The sequence below is a fragment of the Cicer arietinum genome, chromosome 1, assembly GCF_000331145.2.
Source record: "Cicer arietinum cultivar CDC Frontier isolate Library 1 chromosome 1, Cicar.CDCFrontier_v2.0, whole genome shotgun sequence".
Classification (NCBI taxonomy): domain Eukaryota; kingdom Viridiplantae; phylum Streptophyta; class Magnoliopsida; order Fabales; family Fabaceae; genus Cicer; species Cicer arietinum.
This window is the reverse complement of record NC_021160.2, coordinates 5,619,347-5,635,455: the sequence shown is the minus strand read 5'-3', so window position 1 is coordinate 5,635,455 and position 16,109 is coordinate 5,619,347. Positions and strand designations below refer to the sequence as shown.

Sequence of the window (16,109 nt, the reverse complement as noted above, 5' to 3'; positions counted from 1 at the left end):
GGAATATTACAAAAATGTATTCTCTAGTATACAAAGTTGCCATAAACAATGAAACTGGCTTGCTTAATTACCTGCTTTATTGCTAATATATTTGCCCACAATTACAAATATATAAAAATATTATTATTATTATAATGATAAAACAAACTTCTAAAGGAGTAATAAGCAGGAGCATCAACTTAATGTGAAGACTAAAACTTGGATTCTTATTTCCTTCATGCTTTAGTCAATGCCATAGATCGTGCTCGAAGGTTCAAGAATATTCCCCTGAAATAAAATAGGCATATATAATGAATGATCTCATTTCAGTTGTTATTGGTTATGTTAAGCCTTTGATATGCTTTGGAAAGCACACAAACCAAACACACTTAAATAGTTAAGGAAAGTTGAGAGTACGACAAATGAAAACAAGGGTGTACCAGCAAAATGCTATTAAGCTGTGGAAAACAACACGGAAATGAAGAGGCATGAATTTGTAATTTATCCACCCAACAACAGGCCAGAACTGCAGTTCAATCCATGGAGGATCTTAAAGTCAGAAACAATAAAATATGTCTTCAAATAATTATGTTTGATGCTAAATTTGTAATACTAGATTACCGTCCATGATGCGTATTGTACTGATGGATAACCCTTCTTCACATTAGCTTTCACATGCACCCAAGGTCGGCCTGCAGTCCACATTTTCATCATAAACATAAATCATAACTACCACAAAGGCATGCCATTTTACAAATAAATAGATTGGACAGAGTGTATTCGAAATTACGTTTTAAAGCTCAATTGTTTATAGAATTTAAAGTCGAGCCATCTGATCATGATAATCAGATGGCTGAAATCAAACATCCACATGAGTGCATGATTTTCCTTACTGCAGAGAATCCGGTCCATCGTACACACCAATTTTTCTTTTTCTCCAAAGACAATTTGAGTCAAGTTGAGTTGACTCAATTATGAGATTAAGCTCTCACATAATACCAACAACGTGTGACTCAAGATCTAACTACTTGGATAAACAAGTTTATGTCCACACATAATTTTAGGATAACTTGCTCAGTTTGTTTTATTCAGTTTGTTTTTCAGATAAACAAATAAATGAATTACTAGTTGAATAGAATGTCATTGGGGTGGGTACCCTATTTTTGACACTGATGAGAATTATTTTATTTGTCCATATTTTCCATGTGTATTTGACTTCCTGTATATCCATGCTCTTCAATGTAAATGAAATAGTCAGATGTTGAAAAATGACTAACCTTCAATAACTAATCCATAGTAAATCATGAAAAGCAAATTGTTCAAAGGAGAAGATGTCAATTGTTCAATCAGAACCTGGAAAGAATAATCAAAGAAAGAAGACATAATTTAGAAATGGCAAGTTACTTATCATGTTTTTCTTGTTTTGGTATTGGGAGTATATAAAATATTAAAAAAAAAACTTATTCAATCATCAATAAGAACTTGTGTAAAATATGTTTGGTATGATATTAGCTTAAGAACTAAATTCATTCACATAGCATTTAGAGTGTAATATATCACATTTTGTAACATCCTAGATTTGTAAGTATTTCCAAACACTGCATAAGTTAGCTGATTACTCATACTATATAAATACTTCAAGAAAAGTAGATTGATAACAAGAGTTCCAGGCCTGAATTAAGGTCATGGATAGATATAGGTAATTAGATTAAAAGGTTATGCAGTATCAATCACCTTCTTGGCCACAGTTTTTGAATCTTTCTTTCCTTTGAAAATCTTTTCTAGTAATATATGAAAGAAATGTCCAGAGGGTCCAAGATAAGCGGCTCCAAGAATCTGCATGCAATAAAAGATATACATGATTCCTAATGCATATTATATATACTTATAAGCTCTAATAACACAAGTCAATTAAATCTGCATTAGTAAAATGAGAAATGACTGTAGGAATTAAGGAAAAGGAAGAGAAATGTAAAGGGAAAGAATTGAAGAAAAAAGAGATATACAATAACTGTAAAAGAAATGGTATGAAAAAGTCAATGCTCAAATCTGAGCAGCAACAGTGTAGTTTTAGTGTATATTGGGTATCACGGTGGGTTTTGTTAAAATCAGTGAGTCACTGTGATTTTTCAAAAGCTACAAATTATATCTTTTGCAAAATCATACTAGCTCACTCTAATTTTGGCAAACTCGACATAATACAAAGCACTCAACAGAAGGTAAGTGCACTAACCAACTTAATCATGAGATAAACTTCTCAGTAAAAACTCCTAAAAAATTAAAAAAAAAATCTAATAATATGATCTATCTAAAAATATAGTTTCTTGTATGAGTTTGAAATTGGCTTTTTTGGATCTCTACACAAGTCCCCTTCTTCGTAGATAGCACCGAGCAGCGTACAAATTAACCCTCTCCCCAAAGATTATTTTTCACATGGATCGAATTAGGGACCTTCCACTTGAGAGTTGAGAGCATCTGATATGTGTCGTATTCGACACCGACACATGTAATTATATTCAATCACTTTAATTTTCTTAAATTATTCAGGGTGCTTATGTGTCAGTGTCTAGTGTCACATAGGTTGACTGCTAGTCCAAACTTCATGAGTAAGATGACATTGGGTTTTACATACATATGTGTTTATTTGATAAACAAAATACAACAAATTGAATTGAATTAAAAAACTGTGATAAATTGAGAGTAATTAAAACATGTAGTTTACAAATCTGGTAGGCAAAGATTGAAAAGAAAATGAAAAAGAAGCAAACTAACCACTTTGAGAAGAAGTCTTTTAAATTGAAGCTTCCGTATACCTGTAAGCTTCTGAGACACTATATCACTGATCCCTGACAACACCCCTGCAGTAATTGCCTGGTTTAACAATCATGAGAAAAACGAAATAAGATTATATATATATATACTAGTAATAAATAGATATATAAGTTAGGTGACCGCAATAAATTGGGGGAAAATTGATGAATAAATTCAATCAAAACAAACTCAACAAAAATTTATTTATTACTACCTGAAAGGCTAAAAGTAAAAGTAGCAGTTTTTGAATCGGTAGCAGAAGAAGAGAAGCGATGTAATAATAACAGAAATTGAAATAGAGAGAGTGAGATTAAGAAAGAAGAGGAGAAGAACCTTGGTTCTGAGAGGGTGTTGCTGAAGCTGTTTGATGTAATTGTTGAGTCCATTCTTTGCTACTGAACCCATCTTGCTTTCACCACAATCTCTGATTGTTTGCTTGCGACTCTTTCGTTCTTTCAAAACTATCTCTCCCAACTCTCAACGACAAAGTATACACAACAATTACATGTGCCAATTACACGTCATTCATTAATATACATAATTTCGTAATTACTCATTCAACTATTTATTTAATATATTTCACATGTCTATTTCATAAATTAGGAAAAGATCAGAGATTTTTCTTTTTTAATTTAATTTTTTTAATAGATATTATAACAATGTATGTAGACAAATTCAAATATAAACATTGAATGAAAAGATTCTTAGTTAAGTTCTTATCTTTTAGTCAAACTCTAAATTATTAGAGTTTTATTCTCCTAAATATCATAAAATTAAAAGTAAAAAATTATTTAAAATTTTAACTAAATTTAATTAATATTTTAATAAAGATTAAAGTATAAAAATATCATGTTATAAAATTGATATATCGTTGACATTACAAAATTATTAATATATTATTATCATTTTGCACTACTTCAATATCTATATATTAATAAAAGGAAGAATATAAAGGAGTTTGAAACACTAGATCAAAATCCATAAAAACAAAGTGAACCGACGTCAACATCTAACTTATAAAGAACTTTATCTAAAAAGTCTAAAGAGATAAAATTTTAGTGAAATAAAAAAGAGTACGGTAATTTCTTAGTTCACCATAAAAAATAGTGTCGGTCCTTTAATATTTTATGAGCAAAAGTAAAACTCAGTATTTTGAAATTAATAACACTCACAGTCTTTGAACATTTAAGTGGTTGCGCTAAATGTTGATGTAACTATAATATTGCATTGCAAATATATATATTCTTTAGCATTTTCAAATGTGAGTATTTTAAACATTGAGGTATTAAGTTTTATTCTTACTCACTAAAAAGAAATTTAGTCTCTATATAGAAACAAAAGAAAATAACCCGATATATTGTACCAAAAAGAAATAACCATATATATGACATTTTCCAGTATAGTGCATTCCCTATTGATTGATCCAAACCTTCGAGATAATCTATCACAAGTCCAAAAATGAAAATTTGAGATCCCTACATCTCAACGTTCCGTGATATATATGTGTCATCCAGTTGAAATGATCCTTTCATTCCTTTTTATTATATACATACATGCCACTAAAATAGGAATATATTGTGTTTTTGTTGTCCTTAAAACTTGTCACTCTTTGTCAAAAACAAAAAAAAGGAGTGGCAATTTTCTATCCATTGGAGTGTGACTGGTAGGTAGGAATAGAATATGAGCATACGTTAACGATGACGAACTGAAAATTGATATATGAATTATGAATATGACAATGACATAACGTGGACCAGAGAAGTTATATTTATGTAACACATATTGTCTCGTGTTACTTGTTAATATTGTATAGGGCTTAAGGAGCCAACCCTATAAGTTTGCATAAGTTATATCAAATTTCTTATTTTGTTACTAATTCATCTGTTTTAAGTAATTATGAATATTGTATAGTAATTAAGTAATTAAGTAATTCATCTGTTTTAAGTAATTATGAATTATGAATATGGCAATGACATAACTTGTTAATATTGTATAGGGCTTAAGGAGCCAACCCTATTTTGTTACTAATTCATCTGTTTTAAGTAATTGTTTCTAAAATAACTTAGGCATAGTACAATAAAAGTATATATAATTTTTTGAATTAATAACCAAATTGATCCCAAAATCGTCGATTTATATTATTTAAGTATTTGAATTTTGCAAATAAATAAAAATATCTTTCATTTTATAACACACTAATTATAACATCACGTCATTATCATGTCATAAAAATTATTTTTATTTGAAAGATGATAAATAAATTTACCATCATATTACGTCTACTGATTTGATGGAATTAGTCCTAAAGTTATAACTTGTTGTGGCCATTTTAACTCCATTGTTGTTCAAAAAAAAAAAAGAAAAATACTATTCAAGTATGTTGTTGGTGTATAAAAAATAATCCAAGTTGGTGGGAGTAGTTGGTTGGGTTTACTACTTCCTTGGCCTCTGTTCAACGTTGAAACAAGCCAAGGGAAAGCTTGTTGAAATTTATTAATTAGAATATGAAAATAGTCAATAAAAAGGCCAAGTCTATTCTTACGGTTATATACGACCTCTTCCCTTCTATATTTTGATCCATTCCTTTCTCTATCCTCTATATATACACCACCCACTCCCATTCTTTTTTCATTAAATTCTCTCAATCTTCAATTTCAAACACCATTCTTTCAATTCTCATCATTCAACACATGGTTTCTTTACAATTCTCACCAGCTAATTTATCTTCTTTGAGGACAACTAACGCTGCTATTCATCTCCCAAAACTGCTACGTCTCCCTAATTTCTCAATTCCACAACTACCAAAAACTAAACTACTTCTTCAGGAACTTGATAGATCCATTGAAAAACAGAACACTAATAACGTTGTCTTCACAACACAATCAAATGAGGATTTGTATACACGCAATAACAAAAACTCAAATGCTATTATTAAACTCTATGCAGTTTTGGAAGCTGTATGTGACAGAGTTGAAATGCACAAAAACATTGGTGAACAACGTAATAATTGGAACACTCTTCTTTTAAATTCCATCAACATGATTACTCTAACTGCTACAACTATAGCTGGTGTTGCTGCTGCTACCACTGCTTGTTCTGATTCATCACTTTTAGCTTTGAAGTTATCTTCTGCTCTTTTATTCTCTGCAGCTACTGGTTTATTAATTGTTATGAACAAAATTCAACCCTCTCAACTCACCGAAGAACAACGAAACGCTACCAGATTGTTTAAACAGCTTCAGAAACAAATACAAACTACAATAGCTCTTGGAAATTGTACAGAAGAAGATGTGAAGAGTGCAATGGAGAAAGTTTTTGCACTTGACAAAGCATATCCACTTCCTTTATTAGGAGCAATGCTTGAAAAATACCCTGCAAAATTTCAACCTGCTGTTTGGTGGCCTTTGAGAAAAAACAAAAGTTTGAAAGGAAAAAGACTAAGCAAGAAAATGAATGGATGGAGTGAAGAATTAGAAATGGAAATGAGGGAAGTTGTTGAAGTTATTAAGAGAAAAGATAGTGAGGATTATGAGAGGCTTGGAAACATAGCATTGAAAGTAAACAAGAGTTTGGCAATAGCAGGACCTTTACTTACTGGCATTGCAGCTATTGGATCTACATTTATAGGACATGGCTCTTTGGTTGCTTTGGTTCCTCTTTTGGCTGGTTCTTTGGCTTCTGCTGTTAATACTTTTGAGCATGGTGGACAAGTTGGCATGGTTTTTGAAATGTATAGAAGTTCTGCTGGATTCTTTAATTTGGTTGAAACATCAATTGAATCAAGTTTAGGTGAGAAAGATTTAGAAAAAAGAGAAAATGGAGAGTTGTTTGAAATGAAGATGGCTTTGCAGTTGGGGAGAAGTGTATCTGAACTGAGAGAACTTGCATCAAAATCAGCTTCTTGTCGCATGGAAGGTGTTGATATTGATGAATTTGCCAGCAAGCTCTTCTGAGATAATTTTCATGACAACCACATTCTTTTGTTTTTTATGTATAGATCACATTCTTTTATTCTTTCAAGTAAATTTATTGTTAGTCATCTCACATAGAAAGCAAATGTTTATATAGGCTAGAGAGATCTGATTCTGCATATATAATTTCTAATTTCATAATGTAATTCAGTAGTTGAATTCATGTTATATATATTCTTTTTCCCAATTTTGCTTTATTTTTGCCATGTTTGCATTGACTTTTAAATTATTTATTTGAGTTTTACCTATTCACATAAACATATTGTAATTTGTAACCAATTCTCTATTTGGCCCCTTTTTATTGTTCTAGGACCCAAATCCAATACCTATTTATTGTTCTAGGACCCAAATCCAATACCTAGAACCCTTCATCAATTTGTGTTCGTCAAGGTAAATTGGTGTTCCTTCTTTTTACTCTTCATCCGTTTTACTCTTACTCTTTCTTGTGAGAGATTGATGTCTTTTAGTTTAATAAATTCAATTCGAATGATTTTAATAGGTTTAAATTTATTGGTTCTTTTATTTGGTTTTAATTATAAGGCATTAAATCCGGTCAAGTAGACTAACATACCATGTTAGAATCTAAGTTGGGTTCTATACAACCTTATAAAATCAATTTGTAGGATGATATTTATCAATCGCTTATAAATAATTTATCACATTTTATTTTATCTAATGTGGTACTCTTAAAACATTCATCAAGTTCAGTGCTACACATTTTGACCCGGGTGGCCTGATAGCGGTAGACGATCCAATAGAAAAAACTCAAATCCCATATAAATAAGAGATAAAGTTCTATAATAATTTATAAAGAGTGATATCACTTACTTTACAAGTCAGTTTGTAAAAATAATTCAGACTCAATATAAAACATAATTACAAGTCAGTTTGTAAAAATAGCTCAAACTCAATATAAAACATAAGATGATATTAAAATGTACTCGATCGAGCCATCTACCATTTATATACGATTTATATATCAAGCCTAATAGTATTGGACATGAGAGAGTATATTAAAAAATACTCAAGTCTCACGTGAAAGAGATAATTTCTTTAAACATTGGTCTCATTTAATTGTGTCCAATTTGCACCTTTTACTGAATTCTGATTTGTATGTTTAAATGTAATTAGTTTCTTTTTGTATATGTTTGTTAAATTGCTTTTTTTTTTTTGTAACTACCTCCTTTTTTCTCTCTATAACTTACCAGGAATTACTGAATACTTTTGTGTATATATAGCGATTTTGGCTAATTTTAATTAAGAAGCATAAGGTATATTCGTTGATATTATGATAATATATAATTTACTCTTAATTTATAATATGTTGTATGCATGTTGTTGGATTTTATTTTTATGTTGGTAAACTTTTTAGACGAATATGTACATTTTATGCTGAAATGTTTGTTTCCACTGGAAAATATTTATTTATTTACTATTCAGTCCACTTATAAATTATTTCTTGCAGAAAAAAAATAAAAATAAATTATATCTTAATTGGATACAAATTAAGGAAATTAAGTCAACAGAAAAGATTTATAATACGAATGGAAAATTTAATTTTTAAAGTAATTAAAAATGTGGACCATTTTAAGACTTATTGGTAATGACCAAACCTAAGACACTTCAATATTAAAGACCTACAATTCTAAAATGGAGGAGCACTAGCCATATTCTATATTGACAAAGTAAAATTTACTGAAAAAAGTTCATATATAGTCTTTGTTAAAAAAATTGTTAATATTGCCTTCTACTCCTCCCATTATAATAAAAAATTACCTGCGTACGGACTATTTAAATGCGTTTCATTTTTTTAATTTCACATGTAAAAGTAATTTAGCAATCTGCAGTCTGCACCTTATGATATTTAGTCATCTATACGCATAAAAAAATATTAATTTAGTCATGTATTCACAGCACTAAAAAAAATTTAATTCCAATATATTTTTGAAATATTAACGTTACTTATATTTACGTCTAACACACGTAAATAATACTCTTTCTTTGTCCCACAATAAACAATTAAATGTATATTTGAACATTTCACATAGAATAAAATATATTATAATAAATAAAAGAAAAAAATGTTAATTTTATTAAATTATATTTATTAATCGTCAGCTTATAATTATAAAGTAAAAAATAATAATTTAAGAAACGATGCATGTGTTTTTCTTAAAGAATGATGCATTAATATTAATTAAAAGATATAATTAAAAAATATATTTAAAAATCCCTTAAAATCTGAAAATATGAGTTATTGTGATATAGAGTGGGTATTCTGTATCTGAGCTTAGGAAACTTGCATCAAAATCAGCTTCTTATAGAATGGAAGGTGTTGACATAGATGAATTTTCCAGCAAGCTATTCTAGCTAAGACATATATGACATCAATTCATTCATTCTTTGTAGTTATTTATCTGCTGACTCAATAGAAAAGAAACTTGGTTACACATACTTCTTACTATATTCTGTTTTTCTTTATTGGGATCTCATGCAGCATTTAAGAGGTTTTGTATAAAGATTTATTTTGGGAACATTGATTAACTTTGGCTATCTTTACATAATAATTTTGTGGTCAATTCTTTGATATCTTAAAGTTTTGTTGAATTTCAGTACCCCAAAAGTAAAATTAATTTAAAATAATTAATTGTAAAAACATTTATGACATTAAATTTCATACCTAACAAAATTTAGGATAGAGGAGTATTCACCTATGCTTGAGATGATACATGTATATACATGTATTCACCTTTGAGATGTTGTGCAACTCCTGCATATCTTTCATTTTTCATGCACGCGACTAATTTACAAGAATTTGACTTTCATTATATCTAATTTAAAGATCATGATAAAATAGCTTATGGTTAATTGATCACATTGTAAAAACTAAATCATTCACTATAATTTAATACAATATAATAAAGGCTATATGTATGGTCCCTTAACTTAATTTCCGGCAACGTTTTAATACTTTATTTTTTTTTTCGATTTAGTCCTTTATTCTTAAAAATATCAAATAAAGTATGAAAATATGAGTTTATTTGAAGATTTGCGTTACGAATTTGATGAAATTTGTATTATATTGAAGAATATAATTAATTTTATGAGTTTTGATTGAATTTTTTTTTGAATTTTTGTATAAAAAAGGATATCATTGTTGAAATTTTAAAATATAAAATATCAAATTGTCACTTAAAATTAAAATAAAAGACCAAGTCGAGAAAAAAAAAAAGATAAAGGACTAAAACGTTACCTGAAATTAAGTTAAAGGACCACAAATGTAATTTAGCCTATAATAAACTAAATTATGTATTATTAGTTTACTACTTCCTTTTTTCCTAAACCTTTTTAAACGCGATTTTTTTTAACCTAATAGTACTTGATTATTTACATAGTATTATATATAGCCATAATACTTAATTTATATGTTGATTTATGGATTTTTAAGTGGAATTTAATTCCTACCTTTGAAACTTGTGTTTTTCTTTTTATTTTATATACTATACTATAGTATATATTTTTATAAAATTATATTTACTTACTTCGTATCAAATCAAACGTTCAACCCAAGTCAAATATTTGAATTTTTTTTTGCATAGTCAAGTATTTTGCATAGTCAAGTATTTGAACTTTGAATTGATACCTACATGGATTAATTATCTCATTTGATTTTAATTATCTTAATTTAATATTCCTTGTATGCATTTTTATACATTATTAAATTAGTGAGAGGAATTTAAGAAGGGAAAATGTGAAAAACATCTCTAATTTTGTAAAGTGAGTTTATGATGGATTTTAATGTTTTTTATCTTTAATCTTTATCATTAATTTTCTATTTTTTTTCTAGTACGTACGTACATGATACAAGAATTAGACTTTTAAAAGAACGTGGGCAAAAGACTAGATTTTTTTTATTAAGTTTTTTTTTAATTAATTGAAGAAGCCAGGTATAATTGTCTAGCTAATAAAATAGCTGATACATTCAATATGATTTTGAAAAATATGCGAGCCAATCGTTTCAGGTGAAACTCATACTTAACACATGTTGGGATTGTATATTGTACATTAATAAATACGTTCACCTACTTTGTGTCTAATATTTTTTTTTTATCTCTAAAAAAAATCATAATAAAATTTACGTTCAAATACGATATCTTAAGTTCCAACTATTTTAACATTTATATGATTTAGGTTTTTACAAATAAAATACCTAATATTTTAATATAGAGTAGACAAACACATCAGACACATATATGTTGACATATTGTCTTTGCGTATTACACATATGCGCGGCACACAAAATATATTATATATTTGTTTATTATTTCTTTTGATAGATTTGAATTTTGAAATGCACAATTTCTTTATCAATATTTTCCAATACACCATTCAGTACTTCATATTCATATGAAACTGAGTCGAAAGTACTGATACTGATAAGGTCATGCATTTATTATATTGTTAATGACATAGACACATGGCTAAAGTTAAGATCTTAAACCTCCAATAAATAATTAAATTTATATATATATATATATACACGCTTCTAAAAATAAAATATTTAAATAGTATAATAAGTAAAAGGTTTTAAAATTATAAAAGTTATAATTAATGACATTTATTTAAAATATTTTGTATTTTATAAAATAAAAAATGTAAAATTTAAATAAAACTAGATTTAGAATCACACATTATAAGCGATTGGAATTGATATTTTATTGGAGTAAGTTTTAGTGTTGATATTGTGAAAATATAAATATTTATTTTAATATGAAATCATCGGATCAAATTTATATTCAATAAATTGTAAAATAGATTAAATTGACTATAGAATAAAGGACAAACAAACTAAATAAATAAATTTTGAACAAATGAAAAGAAAGTTATAATAGTATAGTTTAAAATTAAGATTAAAAGAACAATATATAAACGTATATTCAGTAGTATAATATATTATGTAACTTAGAGAAAAATTATTACATGAATTTAATGATGTAAACCATGTATTTATCGTACATTATGCACAAAAACTTCAAAAAAATAAAAAGATAATTCAAGAGATATCATATAAAAATATAAACAATTTTACTTATAAATTATTATTACATGACAGGTAAAAGGGTGAGCTGTCAACAAAACAAATTAAAAAATTGATTTAATATATTATAAATAAATTATAATAAAATATTGTTATTAATATTAAAACCATGTATACATTTTTTTTTATGAAGACCTTATTTAAAAGTTTGCTAATAATAATAATAATCTTAACGTGACTTGTACGGTAGCATGATTTTTTTGTTGACAAAGTACTATGGTAGCATGATGGTGAGTCCATTAATTCCATGGCTCCAATATATTTTTTTTGCTGAAATCATGGCTCCAATATTTTGAACAGGAACGGGTCAATATATGACATATATAATATATATGCAAATATGTTAAGGCTAAAATAGACCCAATCAACATGTTAATTCTCCCCCTACCTAGCACCATGCATCTTGTCTAGTTTATAAATACACACACGCATACACATATCTTCATTAACACATCAAAACAAGAAATCTTACAACATCAATGCTTTCTTCAGCTATCTCTCCCAATAGCTAAAAAAATCCACCAACACAACTTCTAGTTACAAAGAATTTAACTAACTTCTAGTTACTAACCTGTTATTTTAACGACATTTGTGAATAACATTTTTTAAGGTAAATGTTTCACGTAAAAAATTTAATATTTGGTAACATAAAAGACGTAGAAAGAATTTCAATTAGAAAGTCTTGATTTCAAATATAAAAAACTAGCATAACAACCAATTTACCAACATTTGCTTATAAAAAAATATGTTTAAGAAAAATAATTAAAATTATTTGTAAAAAATATTTCTTAAAATAATAAAAATAAACTCTTAAAATAATAAAAATAATAATAACTGCATTCCATAAAATTATTCTTCATGAAAATTTGTTCTACGAGAATATATAAAATATAAGTTAATTAAAGAGTGACTCTAAATATATTATAGCAATAAAAATATTAGAATTAATTTAGTTTTTTCTTAAATTTTATTCTACAAAATATGACTTTACATTGTTTATATTCAAAATCGAAAAGAATAAATGAATCTAATTCCTTAATTAGGTGCTAACATGGAATGCAAACAGAGTAGTCCAAGAGGTACATTGTTAAGGCTTTGTAGATTCTCACTACTCTCTCTACCTCTCAATCTCAAATGTGGCCCATACACTTAGTTGTATCAATTAAGGGACTATATATAAAAGGATACATGTAGTATTAATTCTAACAAGATTACATTAAAGAAAACATAAAATAACTCGTTCAATTTTTACTCTAATATTAAATTTATAAGAAACGAAAATAAATCTTATAAATTATCTAATATATCTTTAAAAATGTGTAACAGTTTATCTCACATATTTATATTTTAAGTTAACGAAACGTTGCTGGTAGACAAACTATTTTTTCTATTGTGCCAAATTTCAATGGTAAAGAACTTAAAATGTGGTTCTTAGACTTATAAACCATTGAAGAACCTCCCATTAGAAATGTCCTAGTAAGCTTCATATTAGACCTCAATGCATGTGGACATATACGTGTGCTTTAAAAATCTTAATATTAGAGCTGATTTGCTTATCGGCCCAAAAACAGTTGAAACTAAAAAAACGGCTTCTTAAACTGAAAAGGTGATAGGGTCCTCCAAAACTATAAGTTATTTAAATGGAAAGTAAAACTACTTTCATTAGAAAAGGCCGGAGGAAGAAAAAATAATACTATTACATAGAGAAAATAGACGGTGTTTATTGAGCAATATTAAACATTGTTTTCCTCTGAATTTTCGTTTACATATTATCTTTTACATTGACAACGTAGAGAAAAATAGATAACACACAATTACATTAATATAGAAAACAAAACAAAATGTCACCATCGTCATTAGATTTAACAAGTTGAATTACATATATACGATAAATATTTTATTTTCTTCATGAATACTTTTAATATCCAATGGATATTAAACAATTGTATTAAACGGTAGTCAAACTAATTACAAACATAACTACATTAAATTAGGCATCTTCGTTGCTCATGACATAGTAATATTTTTTTCTCATAGTAATAAACATTGGTAAACAAGCAAGTACTATAGTTTTATAATTCAAAAAATACAAACCACGAGGAAGGAATTGAAAAATAAGCCTTTTATCTCGTAGCTCACAAAAACTGCATCGTAATGTAAATCAGCGTATCCATATGACCGAGTACGAGATGTAAATGTTTGAACAATAGTAATAGTTGATTTTAATGTTATACCAAAAAAAAATAGTTGAATTTAATGAAAAACCAAAAAAGTCAACTAGTAACACCTAGTCAACATTTTCCCTATCTGACCCATTCTCTTCTTGTTCACACATCACCTACTATATATAATTACAATCCACACACATTCCTAATTCAACCATCACAAAATCAACAACACAAACACAAATCAAATTAAACACACACAAGACACAACAAATTAGATCTGTCTATCTATCTAACTTTTCATAAGATCACATGGCTTCCTTAAAAATTTCATCAGTGCTTTCTTCTTCTATTTCATCATCTTCATCTTCAAAAAGAATGATCAAATCCTCTTTCCATATCCCAAAACTCCCTAAATCTCTTTCACCAAAAACAAAACCAAGTCGAAAGCTATTCGAAGAATTAAACGGCTTCACACACACAATCCCAATAATAATCCAAGAAAACGACCATTCATCATCCAACAATTCACCAACTCCATCAAAAACAACAATTCAACTCTATGCAATTCTAGAATCCGTATCCGACAGAATAGAAATGCATCAAAATATCGGCGAACAACGCGACAATTGGAACACCCTTCTTTTAAACTCAATCAACATGATCACTCTCACCGCCTCAGCCATGGCGGGTATCGCAGCCGTAAGCGGCCCCGGCGCGCCGCTTTTAGCTCTCAAATTATCTTCCGCTCTATTGTTCTCAGCTTCAACGGGTATGTTAATTATCATGAACAAAATCCAACCTTCACAACTCGCTGAAGAGCAAAGAAACGCAACAAGGTTGTTTAAAAGCCTTGAGTCCCACATCGAAACCACACTAGCATTAGGGAAACCCTCAGAGGTATATATAATGGAAACTATTGAAAAGGTTTTGGCACTTGATAAAGCTTATCCACTTCCTTTATTAGGAGTTATGCTTGAAAAATTCCCTCAAAAATATGAACCTGCTACTTGGTGGCCTTCAAAAAATTCATCTAGAAAAACCAACAAAAAGTTTGAAAGTAATGAAATTAGAGAAAAGGGGTGGAAGAAAAATGGATGGAATGAAGGGTTAGAAAATGAAGTAAAAGATGTGTTAGAAGTTATGAAGAGAAAAGATATGGAAGATTATGAAAGATTAGGAAACTTGGTGTTGAAGATTAATAAAACATTAGCAATTGCAGGGCCTTTATTAACTGGAATTGCAGCTGTTGGGTCCACATTTGTTAGTCAAGGTTCATGGACATCTATGGTTCCTCTTATAGCTGGAGCATTGGCTACTGCTGTTAATTCTTTTGAACATGGTGGACAAGTTGGGATGGTTTCTGAAATGTATAGAAGCTGTGGTGGATTCTTTCAAATGATGCAAAATTCTATTCAAGATAATATATTAGAGGAAGACGAAGAACAAAGAGAGAATGGAGAGTTGTTTGAAATTAAATTGGCTTTGAAATTGGGAAGAAGTTTGTCACAATTGAGAGATCTTGCTAGAAAATCAGCTTATTCTCGTGTTGAGGGGACTACTGTTGATGAATTTGCTAGCAAGCTTTTTTAATTTTTTTTTTAACTTCTTGTAAATCTAACTTGACAATTCTTTGATTCAATTAATTTTGATTATACGTTCAAAGTTCAAACTCATTGATCCTTTTTATTTTTATTTTGTGGCCCTTGTTGTCGAGAAATTAATTTGCTTTGACTAATAGTAAGGGAGATATACTTGTGTTGACTATTCTTGGTCAAATTATTCCAATACTTAATTGTCCATATATTTCAGGAATTTAGGAAATAGATACCGTGTAGAGTGTACAAGCTACAAATAATTTTATTCATATTAAAATAATATGATAAGTAAAGAAGAGAATTATAATTTTATGAAATTATTTTTATCAAATATTGGTTATTCACTACTAACATAAATATAAAAGTCAAATACAATGATTTAGAAGATTAGATGGTAAAATCGATGAGAAAAAAAGAATATTACAAATAGTACTATTATTTAGAGTTTATGAAATTTTATTGATGTATTGAAGAAGATAAGCAAAGT

General features: G+C 28.3%; 3 protein-coding genes across 3 annotated transcripts; 2 read left to right on the top strand and 1 right to left on the bottom strand.

Annotated features, from left to right (window-relative positions):
* Window positions 1–55: 55 nt before the first annotated feature.
* On the bottom strand, window positions 56–3,307 carry LOC101506777 (peroxisomal membrane protein PMP22). The gene is made up of 7 exons (XM_027333313.2): window positions 3,124–3,307; window positions 2,752–2,850; window positions 1,714–1,815; window positions 1,257–1,332; window positions 601–671; window positions 420–505; window positions 56–267 (listed from the first exon to the last, which is right to left on the bottom strand). The coding sequence occupies exons 1-7, from the start codon at window positions 3,193–3,195 to the stop codon at window positions 216–218; spliced, it is 558 nt and encodes a 185-aa protein (XP_027189114.1). The 5' UTR covers window positions 3,196–3,307; the 3' UTR covers window positions 56–215.
* Window positions 3,308–5,414: 2,107 nt separating this feature from the next.
* Window positions 5,415–6,948, top strand: LOC101506452 (probable F-box protein At4g22030). Its single transcript, XM_004486115.4, has one exon. It carries the CDS (start codon window positions 5,481–5,483, stop codon window positions 6,741–6,743), a length of 1,263 nt encoding a protein of 420 aa, XP_004486172.1. The 5' UTR covers window positions 5,415–5,480; the 3' UTR covers window positions 6,744–6,948.
* A 7,275-nt stretch (window positions 6,949–14,223) lies between these two features.
* LOC101506122 (probable F-box protein At4g22030) lies at window positions 14,224–15,803 on the top strand. The gene has a single exon (XM_004486114.3). It carries the CDS (start codon window positions 14,337–14,339, stop codon window positions 15,615–15,617), a length of 1,281 nt encoding a protein of 426 aa, XP_004486171.1. The 5' UTR covers window positions 14,224–14,336; the 3' UTR covers window positions 15,618–15,803.
* Window positions 15,804–16,109: the final 306 nt, after the last annotated feature.